Source organism: Haliotis rufescens, unplaced genomic scaffold, assembly GCF_023055435.1.
Source record: "Haliotis rufescens isolate VD_foot unplaced genomic scaffold, xgHalRufe1.0.p SCAF_2, whole genome shotgun sequence".
NCBI classification, from domain to species: Eukaryota; Metazoa; Mollusca; class Gastropoda; order Lepetellida; family Haliotidae; genus Haliotis; species Haliotis rufescens.
This window is the reverse complement of record NW_025963890.1, coordinates 50,070,637-50,081,495: the sequence shown is the minus strand read 5'-3', so window position 1 is coordinate 50,081,495 and position 10,859 is coordinate 50,070,637. Positions and strand designations below refer to the sequence as shown.

Here is a 10,859-nt window from a genome sequence, read left to right as displayed (position 1 = left end):
TCTCTGTCTGTGAGTGTCACTAAATCTATCTGCCTGTAAATGTCAGCGAATCCCTCTGTAAATGCCACTGAATCCCTCTGTCTGTTAATGTCACTGAATCCCTTTGTAAATATCAGGGAATCCCTCTGTCTGTGAATGTTCCTGAATCCCTATGTCTGTAAATGTCACTGAATATCCCCCTGTAAATGTCAGGGAATCCCTCTGTCTGTGAATGTTCCTGAATCAATATGTCTGTAAATGTCACTGAATCCCTCTGTAAATGTCATGGAATCCCTCTGTCTGTACCTGCCAATACATCCATGTACCCGTGAAATCATTGAATCTCTGTCTGTTAATGTCACTGAATCCCTCTGAATCCATCTCTGTGTACATGGCATTGACTCCTTATATCTGTAAATTCATTGAATCTCTGTCTGTAGACGTCACTGAATCCCACTGTCTGTGAATGTTACTGAATCAATATGTCTGTAAATGACGCTGAATCCCTCTGTAAATGTAATTGAATCCCTATACCTGTAAATTCATTGAATCTCTATCTGTGAATTTGACGGAATCCCTCTCTCTGTACATGCCAGTGAATCCCTCTATCAGACTATTCATTGAATCTGTTTGTGAGAGGGCAACCGATGTTGACAAATGTCTCTTGCGATTGGCATTAGGGGAATATCCATCGACTTTATACAACATACAAACAGTGTGACTGTTGACAGTTGAAATGCTATGATTATGGCAAGATCCGTCCACTTCAACTGTTGGCGTCGATTCGGCTTCATTGCATTAATGCTTCAGAATGGCAGCGATGGGATATCGTTGCATTTACGACATATTAATCAAGTTTCAAATTTCAAAGGTAAAGAGCAAAATATGAAAAACGCAATACCAACTTCTTACAACATTAAGGATTTATTTCAATATTGAAATTGAAAGTAGAACCAATAATATGAGCTTCCACGTGATAAAATACATTAATGGTATCATTCATCCAAAGCCATCCACTTGTCGTGATAGTTATCCAATTTCTACTTTCCAGTTTATAAACTGTCTGATAGGGCTGCATAAAAATGAATTGGTCATGTATCTGAGACATATATAAAGTATATTGTGTTGAACCTCAAGTATGGTTGAGCGGTAGATGGACACTGATTTATATCTCTACGTGACATGTGTTTCTCTAAATAGGACAAACCGATACAAACACCATGCTTGGTCAACTGGAAATCAGGAGAAACTAGATGATCTTATTTATATCCATCAATCTGTCTTGCTCCCTTCAAAAACCGTTTCCCTGAAAAGAAATAACATACATTTATAACATGGCTCCTTTGTCTTTCACGATGCTCCAACTAACTGAAATGTTAGTTAAACACCACTTGGCAATGACGGAACTTCTTTTCTTTCCTATCATTACTCTATGCATGCATTTATGATTTGGTAGCTTTTCGTTCAACGAAAAGAACAGATGGACACGAAATTACTATTATCTTGATGACGGCTATGCTTGATCATAATAGACCCAGCAACATGGGTAAGTAATGTTTCGGTGATTGATAAATGTGCTCGAGTAGGTACAAAATGAATAGTATAAGTTCCTGGGTCATGCATTTCAGACCCCGAGTCGGCAAAGAGGGGTGCACGTGCGAAAGGGTTCCTGAATATCATTCAAAATAACTTTAACAAGAAAATGTTTTTTAAGCGTTTTAGGTGCTGAATTTGCGCACATGGTTTTAATAGGTTAGAGCACTTGGACCATGGACCATAATGACAAATCTGACTCTAACTAACCCTTTTAAGGATTAGACACCAGGGCCCACTTGCACAAAGCGATCTTAGCGCTAAGATGATCGTAACTCCCATACTTTAGCATAGGCTTACAATAGTCTTAGCGCTAAGATCGCTTTGTGCAAGTGGGCCCAGGTCCTCGTGCTTTAACCAATACATATTGCAATACATCATAGGAGCATAAGCAGGTTGATGTGAGTTTAACTGCAAAGTTAAACTGAAGTGTTATTTGTCCTGTAAAGGGTCCAACCATCCTCTCCTTAGGAACTTAAGGTCAACCTTATCCGCACAATTTGGATGAAGACGACTGAATCTTGTAGACACAGCAAATACCTAGTTGGTAGCACGTGTATACCCAGATCTGTTTCTGCAGTAACACTGACAAAACTGATGAGAAGTTGATGTTCTAATGCTGAACACATGACAGTCCACCGGATCTCTCCAATGACGAATACTGTTCAACCACGTACAGATAAGTTACAACCGAGAAGAAATTCTTCGAACAAATATTTAAGTGTCAGGACGGCTAAAGGTTAAACCATCCACAGATATCTTGTAACCGCGTTTAGCGAGAATCGGTGGAAGGCCCGCTACTAATATCTTAATGTCTACCAACTGAAACCCAGTATCAGGCATCGGGGCTCATCTCCCATCTCGCTGTGCAGCACGTTTCCAGCGGCATCACAACAACCTGTCATAAAGCCTGACTCCTGGGCCCACTTGCACAAAGCGACCTTAGCGCTACAACTATTGTAAGCCCATGCAAGCATGGGAGTTACGATCATCTTAGCGCTAAGATCGCTTTGTGCAAGTGGGCCCTGATCTAGCAGCATCTGAAGACAAACAGTTGTGTGGACCTATTCTGAACAGGGTTCTCATGGGGTATAAGTTGGTACCATTCAGCTTACCAGATCTCTTCCTCGCACATATAATGACCCTCAGGTACAGCCATTCCATTGAATCGTGAGTGGAGACTGAGAGAGTAGGCGCCCATGTTCTCAAAGTAGAACCAGTCCCCGATCTGGAGCTCGGGGAGAGGCCCTTCCTTCAGGACACAGTCACTGCCGTCACATGTCGGACCCCACAGGCTGGAGGTGAAGGTCACGTCACTAGCGGGTACCTGACATAACCATATACATAATAGAGTCAAATTCACACTGAGCGAGTGATTGGTTTTAACGCAGTTTTGAGAACTTTAAACAGGATTTAAGTTATTGCATAGCGTGTCGGAATGGACAGCTCGAATTGACCGTTTTTTGGAGGTTTATCAGTTTGGAGAAATCCATGATCACAGGTACATCTGGGATTCGAACCCACGATCACCGGATTCACTGGTTACGGGTTTCTGTCACAAAAGGTCCTATGGCATTTAATTCTGCCCATTGAAACTATGGTCATCCTCAAATTAGAAAAGCATTTTACAAAAATGACGGAAAAGAAAATTCGCTTCCACGGTAATAGCCCCTTCACATTGCACAGGTCAGTTAGTGTCGAAATAGATTCATTTTTCTCTGAGGCCAAAATGGTTATACCAATGATCAAATTATTTTCTGAGCAGATATTTGTTAAAGTCATTATAAAATAGAAAGCTTCTGAATAATCGCAATAATCGTTGCATGTAATATTTGGGTACACTGCCTCCCATTAATTGTGAAATTATTTAAACAGACAAAACGTGCGATCTCGGGCATAGACTACAGAATGAATTCCTTAGAAAATACAATTGAATATATTTATCTTAGATAAAACTTTCTCATCGTTTACATTTATCCAAATGACATATTATTGGTATTACTTTATAATTTATAGTTATGCAGTGGGAATAATTATTAATCTGGTTTTATTGGTTTTGTACATAAAGTGTTCACCTTGACTAATGTAGGTATCATGCAAGTGTCTTCTGAGAGAACGAAGCTTAACGATCCATATACACCGTCATTTATATAATACATATATCTTGGGGTGACGTCACGGGGCTTCTCCGGGTCCAAAGTCTTCACTGAGAATACAATAAATATAAACCAGTCGTGTACACATGTCAATTCCATTGTGGTGTTTTTGCAATTACTTTTTGGCATCAATTAAGGGATATTTTTGAATAATCACCGAACAAATTATTAATTTCATTAAATTGAAATATACTGATGATCAAAAGAAAGTACACCGAGAATTTGTTTTTGAGATATAGATAGTTTACAGAACGTAACAAATAGAACTTCGTTGCTGTATTTGGGTGATGCTGTATGAGTAAAATGACGTTGAGAAGACAACTTGCAATGCACGTTAAGTCAGTAAGTGAGTTTGGTTTAACGCTGATTTTAACATTATTCCAGTTATATCATGGCGTGTCAGCTTTATGTGGGAGTAAAGCCCGAAGATATGCAGGCTTTAGACGTTTACCATTTTGGTGAAACCCATGAGCACGCGTATGGTGCTGACAAACCAAAAAACATAACCTCTGCAAACCGGGATTCGAAATCAGAGTCTGGTTTGTGTGTCGAAGGGACGCAACTCGCACAGCGAATTGAGGCGCCTTAGACGACCGTGCCATCCCTGCTCCCAATGCACGTGAAGCATGATATTCGTGTACACAAGGGTATAAAAACGGTGGCATGGCAACCGAACGTTATCAGTCAACAGTAAAATACCCGAGAACATAGCAAGGCCAACGGCTGAACAACGAGAGAAAGCCTAGTGGTTAAAGCGTTCGCTCGTCACGCCGAAGACCCGGGTTCGATTCTCGGCATGAATATTGCTGGAATATTCCTAAATGCGGCGTAAAACCACACTCTATCACTCGTTCACCACGTAATCTCACAACAACGAGAAAGCGTATTTGTGCATGCGCTGTGCTGCAGATCTCACTCGAGGGAAGTCTGGGCCAGCAAGGTCCCAAAACACCTGCTTGTCATAAGAGCTGAGGTTCGGGTCATAACAATGTGGAACCTTATTTCCAGGAGTCATGTTCATGGTGTGAGCCTCCGATTTGCTTGTAAGAATCGGTGTTTTACAGGCCACTGTGGTATAATTTTAACAGTCACTCACGCTCATTTAGATCTCTTTCCCCAACGACGGCCGTGCACTTCCTCTTTGCAATCACACTTGTCACTAAGGTGAAAGGCGATGCTGCAAAGAACCGCCCCGGTTCTGCCATGACCTTGACATTGGAGCTCACGGGAAAGAACTCGTCTAGAGATCTATTCAAGGCGGTGGCAACCTGGAAATAAAATAGCTATCAGTGAACTCATTTACCATGTGCGTTCGTTCGTTCGTGCGTGCGTGCGTGCGTGGGTGCGTGCGTGCGTGCGTGCGTGCGTGCGTGCATACCAGTTATTTTTTGTGATTGGGACGTGGCAACTGTGGCAGCCCCCTATCACATGTCCACCCAAGTTCTATTTCCTACTTGGGTAGGATGCGCACCCTCCTTTCCCAAACTCCTGAATCCACCTAATTTATTACGCCATCTGGACCAGGACAGACAAGATGTTGTACCTTTTCAAAAGATACTGGTGCTCCTCTGTGTCCGTAGATACCTCCGCCAACGTCAAGAGTATGTAGAGTGAATCCCATCTTCGCTGCAATCCCAAACACACTGCTGGCTCTCTGCAGTGACGTGGCGAACACTTCCGGGTCCTTTATTCCGCTGCCCACGTGGAAACTGGTGGCGAGGATGACACATAGGAAAGCAGAGACAATGTCATGTATTAACCAGCGCGGATACCGAATACTGGCAACGTATTCGTCACCACTCGCCTCTTTCCGTATCCTGCAAGAAGACTCGTCCCCCTATCGATGAATGTTATGTTCGAAAATACGACAAACCAATCAGAATGCGCGCATGATTTCAAGTTCTTCGTCAAAGAATCTCTCAGAAATAATTTTTGATTTTACATATGTCTTGCATCTAAAAATATACCCAAGGCACAGTTTAATGTGTTCAATCATACTGTACAATTCCGCACGTCCAGATGTGCTTTAAATTGCATCTGAAATATATATAATATATGGGGAAATATATGTGAACCATTACGCGACGAGTTGACAATTAGTTTTGGTATGCCCGTTTGCGCTAAGACGGAACCCGGTCGCAAAAATGGCCACGAGAGGGGAGAAGTCGCTATTCGGCTTGTCCGGAATAACACGATTTTTTTTTGATTTTTTTTTTAAAAATCTTTTTTATTATTATTCCATTTCATGTATATTGTTACAAGTGTAGGTATTAACATGTATATATATGACAGTATTAACACAAGTTATAGTTTTCATAGGTGAGGACAGGCAGGTTGTGTAGGATATGTCGTCTTCTCAAACTGAGAGGGAGATTATAAATATTTGTTTACAAGAAATAGATGATTACTAATTAACAGGTAGTATGTTTCAACTGCTTTGTTAGATTATGAGATGTAAGTTTTGCCATTTCTGAGCATATTGGTTAAATTGATTATTTTTTTAGCGATAAAACTTTCCAAACAAATTATGTCTTTTAGTAGTGAAAGAAATTGCTCGAAAGATAAATCTTGTTGTTTAATGTTTGATATGTAGATGAATCTTTTTGCTAATATAATAATATGATTTTTTACATGGTTTTGAGTGGAAATACCAAAAAAGATATTAAGTTTCGAAAGGATAAAATTTGTTTGCAGGTTGTTATTTAGGAAGTTTTCAACTTTAAGCCAAAATTGTTGAACAGATTGGCAATCGAAAATACATGAGACATATCTTCAGAAGCAGTTTTACAGAAAGTACAAATATCTTCATCGACAAGTTTCATCTTGAATAATTCTTTCTTAGCGTAAATTATTCTGTTTATAAATCGATATTGAAAATCTAAAAGTTTACAATCGCGCGTGCATTTTCTATAACATAAAAGTATATCTTTCGAATCCAAACCTTGAGGAAAAAAACATATTCAAGTGTTCTAATGATTTCGGTACAGTATCCTTCCTAATTAGTTCATCATAAAAAGTCCTTGATTTTTTAACGTTATTAAAGAAGTGTTTACATATATTGTTCAGCTGAACTACATTAACATCAAGGGTTTTGTCTCTGATTTGAAATCTCCAACTCTTTGGAATATTGTTCAGTAATTTTTGAAAGTCTAGAAAAGTTGGAATAACACGAGTTGGTCACGAATACTGGCAACGATGTCTAGCAAGATGTGGATCAGTTTAATAATGATGTTATGTTTGGAGCAGAAACATCGAACAAGGTTCTTCATAAAGGTCGTAGATGACAACACGAGTGGCTGTCATATACTATGTTACAACGCGAGAGAACTCGTTTTAAAACGAGTTGTAAAATAGTTGGTGCATGTCAGGCACGAGTGCAGTAATCTTGGTGTTATACGCAAACTAAAATCTGGAAATTGATCTCAGGAATGTTTGATACAACTTCTCTCAAATGGGTTTCTCACCCACAGGTAAGAAAAAATTGTACGCTAAAGGAGGTTAATGACTCGTTTTTCACACGAGAGCCCATCAGAAGAAAGTAGTGGTGGAGTGATTTGGTAGGAAAAGTAAGTTTCCAATCATAGCCCAGAAATAACAATATTCGTTTATTAGAAAAAGCTCACTTCTCATGATGTTTATCTTTTTCTCCGATATGACACCTCACCACGCAAAAATGTTATAGCCTCACCAATCAGCGCTTAGGCTTCGAAATTCTCTGTACGAATGAGTGTCACAATCAGACCAGCATAAACGAAGTTAAGCGGCCAGTTCCGAATATAAATAATACAGGCCGCTCCATCATGTTCATGAGACTTTATACACCCGGTCGTTTCTAAAACGGCATGGCATGTACACACAGAGTACCATCGGAGGCATATTGATGTTATGTGTATGTTTTCTTTTGTTAAAATTGAAATTTCCGAATCGAAGTGGTAATAAAACGAAGCCCAATTGGTATAGAAAGCTGGCAAATAATTAACTCAATAACAGACTCATGCTTAGTTTGAGTGGTCCAAGATCGCTTAAGATACACCTGACGCGACCTTCTATGGATGGATACCAAAAGACGTTAAAAGATGGTACTTGTTGTTCCCCTGTCTGGCGCCTGGATAAAACCCCGGACCTTCCGCTCTCCGGGCGGACACTCTACCACTAGATCACGGACGCGGTCCCGATTGTATAGCCCACTGAGATACCATGCCGCAGTTTAACATGAATACCCCACTCAAACACAGTATACCGACCAGTCCTTGTTTCAAGCCCTTAATGCCGAGCGCCAGACAGGGAAACAAGAAGTACCATCTTTTAACGTCTTTTAAAACAAGGACTGGTCAGTGAGCTAGCACTATAAATCGGCATCAGTCCGGACTAGTACAAGCGCGAGCGCGCGCACACACACACACGTCGCAATATAAGTGCAATAATCTTGGACGCGACGTTAAACCCCATTTCACCTCACCTTTTATGGAGGGGTTGTCCTATCTTCACACAAGTAGGAGATAAAGATATGTGTTTAATGAGAGTGGACAGGGAGGAACCAAGCGACTGACCTTACTCCTACAACGTCAAGATCAAGGTTTTTAGCTGTCCGCAGTAGGTCGCTGACGTCACCAGGGTGGCAGCCAAACTTGGCTGAGAGGTCGTACATAACTTTATTGCCAGCTGGGGGGACAATCCGCATTAGGAGTCTGGAAACATATGGAGACATATAATATTTAGATCACAGGGGTTTGTAATTTTTCTGTCCTGTATCCAAAGTATAATAAACATGAAAAGGGATGACATTCTTGCCGATGTAAGAGACGTTGTGACATTGCACTAAAGCTGATGTATACATGTACGTATATCCTTGAATTGCAGGCAGTGATCGTCAGCAGGCAGTATATATATACCAATGCTTATATGGAGTAAATATAAATGGTCAATGCAAGAGAATAACCAGCCTAGATAATCTGCCGAAACAGATTCCGCTTGGCGTGGGTGAGTAAGTACGGCTTTACGACGCTTTAAGCAATATTCCAGCAATATCACGACGGGGGACACCAGAAATGAGTTCACACATTGTACCAATGTGGGGAATCGAACCCGGGTCTTGAGCGTGACGAGAGAATGCTTTTACCACTAGGCTAACCACCGCCCCTCCACTTGGCGTAAAGGGCAAATAGCTTTGGAAGTTATATGAATGGACCACTGGTCAGTGATGACGAAAAGGGTATGCATGTCCTGCTCTACCGGTAGCACCCGCCATTCAAACAATTTGCATAATAAGAAAGTATTTATTGCCTAAAACAACACAGCAGTACTCCTGCCTTGCGACATCAGCCTGTAAACAAACCAGACAATCAAGTGATCGATGAACCAGAATATCCAGTGACACGAGAGTAACATTACTGATTTGGTTGAAAATAATAAAAACGGTGTGCCAATTTTGAACTACGTCTGCTGTACAAGTGCAGAGATTTTGCTGCTTATAAGTAAAGAAAAATGTCAAGAAATATATTCCTTTTGCAACATAATGGGGCGCAGTTTTAAAGTCTCGGCCCAAACATTTCTTTTCTAGCTGACTCAGCACAGATAAACGCTACTGAGCTTATGGTGAAACCCGGGGACTTCAGTCCACCAGCAGAAACATTGACCCAGTTCAAGTGAATATAAAATGTCAATGCCAGAGAATAACCAGTCTAGATTTTCTAAGAAACGCTTAGAGCGAGACGAGAGGACCTCATGGCATAAGCATGACATCATCGTCATGTGACAGTTCTGCGACTGATGTCTGAGCACATGAATCAGACATTTTAAGGAACAGTCATAGCAAAGTTTTTTTGCTGTTTAACTAATTGCCAAGAAATACTTTCAACAATATCGTGACTCCAAACCTAAGAGATCAGCATGGCCGTCTTGTCAACTTAAAACAAATCAACTCACAACAGGAGACACAAATAGTACTCTTCAGTACCAATATCAGGTATCCCCGGTGGCTGTGAGCTTTCAATAGTATATATACATCTGTTATAATCTCATTAAGATCAGATCAAAGATCTGAGGACATTCCTTTACGGGTCACGTCAGAACGACCTTTCATCCAACTTATCAGAGCGTCGCTTACCAGATCATGAAAGTGACAGTCGGAATGTGGTTTCTAATCATGCATCCTCGAAATACTTAACACAGGGTATTCCGAACGACAGTGGGCTTTATGTCTGTATTCATACAATCTAGACCATCTATTAGCCATTCCAGGCTGTTCTTTTTATTAGTTTAAAAAATTATAATCGAGGATACGTCAAAATATGTTTCGAAGCGTGGTCGCCAGTTTGAAACTAGTGTCGTAAAGCTCGAGAAAACTGCCTTCTGATTGGCTTATGTCGATTTCATTGGCCGGTCAAAGTTCGCGAAAGGTCGTTCTGACGTTACCCGTAATGGGATGTCCTCAGATCTTTGTTTAGCGGTAGCGAAATGTAAGATCTGTTTTAATGAGATTGACATCTGTTATAAATTTACAAATACCTTAGATCCAAGGGAAGACCGGGTAGCACAATGGCTAAGCGTTTGTTTTATTGTCACAGTGACTGTGATTTGTTATTCGGCACGGTCAAAAATACCTTATGGTATAGCACAAAATCACATACCACTTGGAGATAACTCCCCTTTCGGGAAATTTAAATAATGTAATCATCAACTTACGCCATTAGTCTCGGACGAACGTATCCAAGATTTACTTTAAACCCTTAAACCATAAAAAATATCATATAGAATTTACAATTACTATGACGAATCACCACTTTATACCCTGTCACTGGTTATAACGTAGCTCACTTTCACTCTTTCATATTTATCCGGACCGCCTCCGTGGTCTAATGGTAGAGCGTCCGCCCGGACGTTAAACCCCATTTCACCTCATATTTATCCACTAACACATGCAATGTTATCAACAGTTCCTGTACGGGAGTGCATCAGCATCGTTCAGAAGCAGTTAACGGTTACACAGAAGCTGTATGTTGGGGATGTAACGGTTATATAGAAGCTGCATGTTGGGGATGTAATATTTATATAGAAGCTGTATGTTGGGGATGTAATATTTATATAGAAGCTGCATGTTGGGGATGTAATATTTATATAGGAGCGGTATGT

At 40.6% G+C, this 10,859-nt stretch overlaps 1 protein-coding gene across 1 annotated transcript; it reads right to left on the bottom strand.

Moving 5' to 3' along the window:
* Positions 1 to 1,251: 1,251 nt before the first annotated feature.
* On the bottom strand, positions 1,252 to 10,417 carry LOC124146220 (ornithine decarboxylase 1-like). Its single transcript, XM_046516409.2, has 7 exons — positions 10,413 to 10,417; positions 8,279 to 8,416; positions 5,272 to 5,437; positions 4,825 to 4,996; positions 3,648 to 3,778; positions 2,688 to 2,899; positions 1,252 to 1,285 (listed from the first exon to the last, which is right to left on the bottom strand). Exons 1-7 carry the CDS (start codon positions 10,415 to 10,417, stop codon positions 1,252 to 1,254), a joined length of 858 nt encoding a protein of 285 aa, XP_046372365.2.
* Positions 10,418 to 10,859: the final 442 nt, after the last annotated feature.

Excerpts from the sequence above, each read along its gene's own strand:
- LOC124146220 (XM_046516409.2), bottom strand. Across the intron at positions 2,900-3,647 it reads TGATACCTACATTAGTCAAG|GTACCCGCTAGTGACGTGAC; the intron begins GTGAACACTTTA and ends TGGTTATGTCAG. Across the intron at positions 1,286-2,687 it reads ATGTGCGAGGAAGAGATCTG|GGAAACGGTTTTTGAAGGGA; the intron begins GTAAGCTGAATG and ends ATTTCTTTTCAG.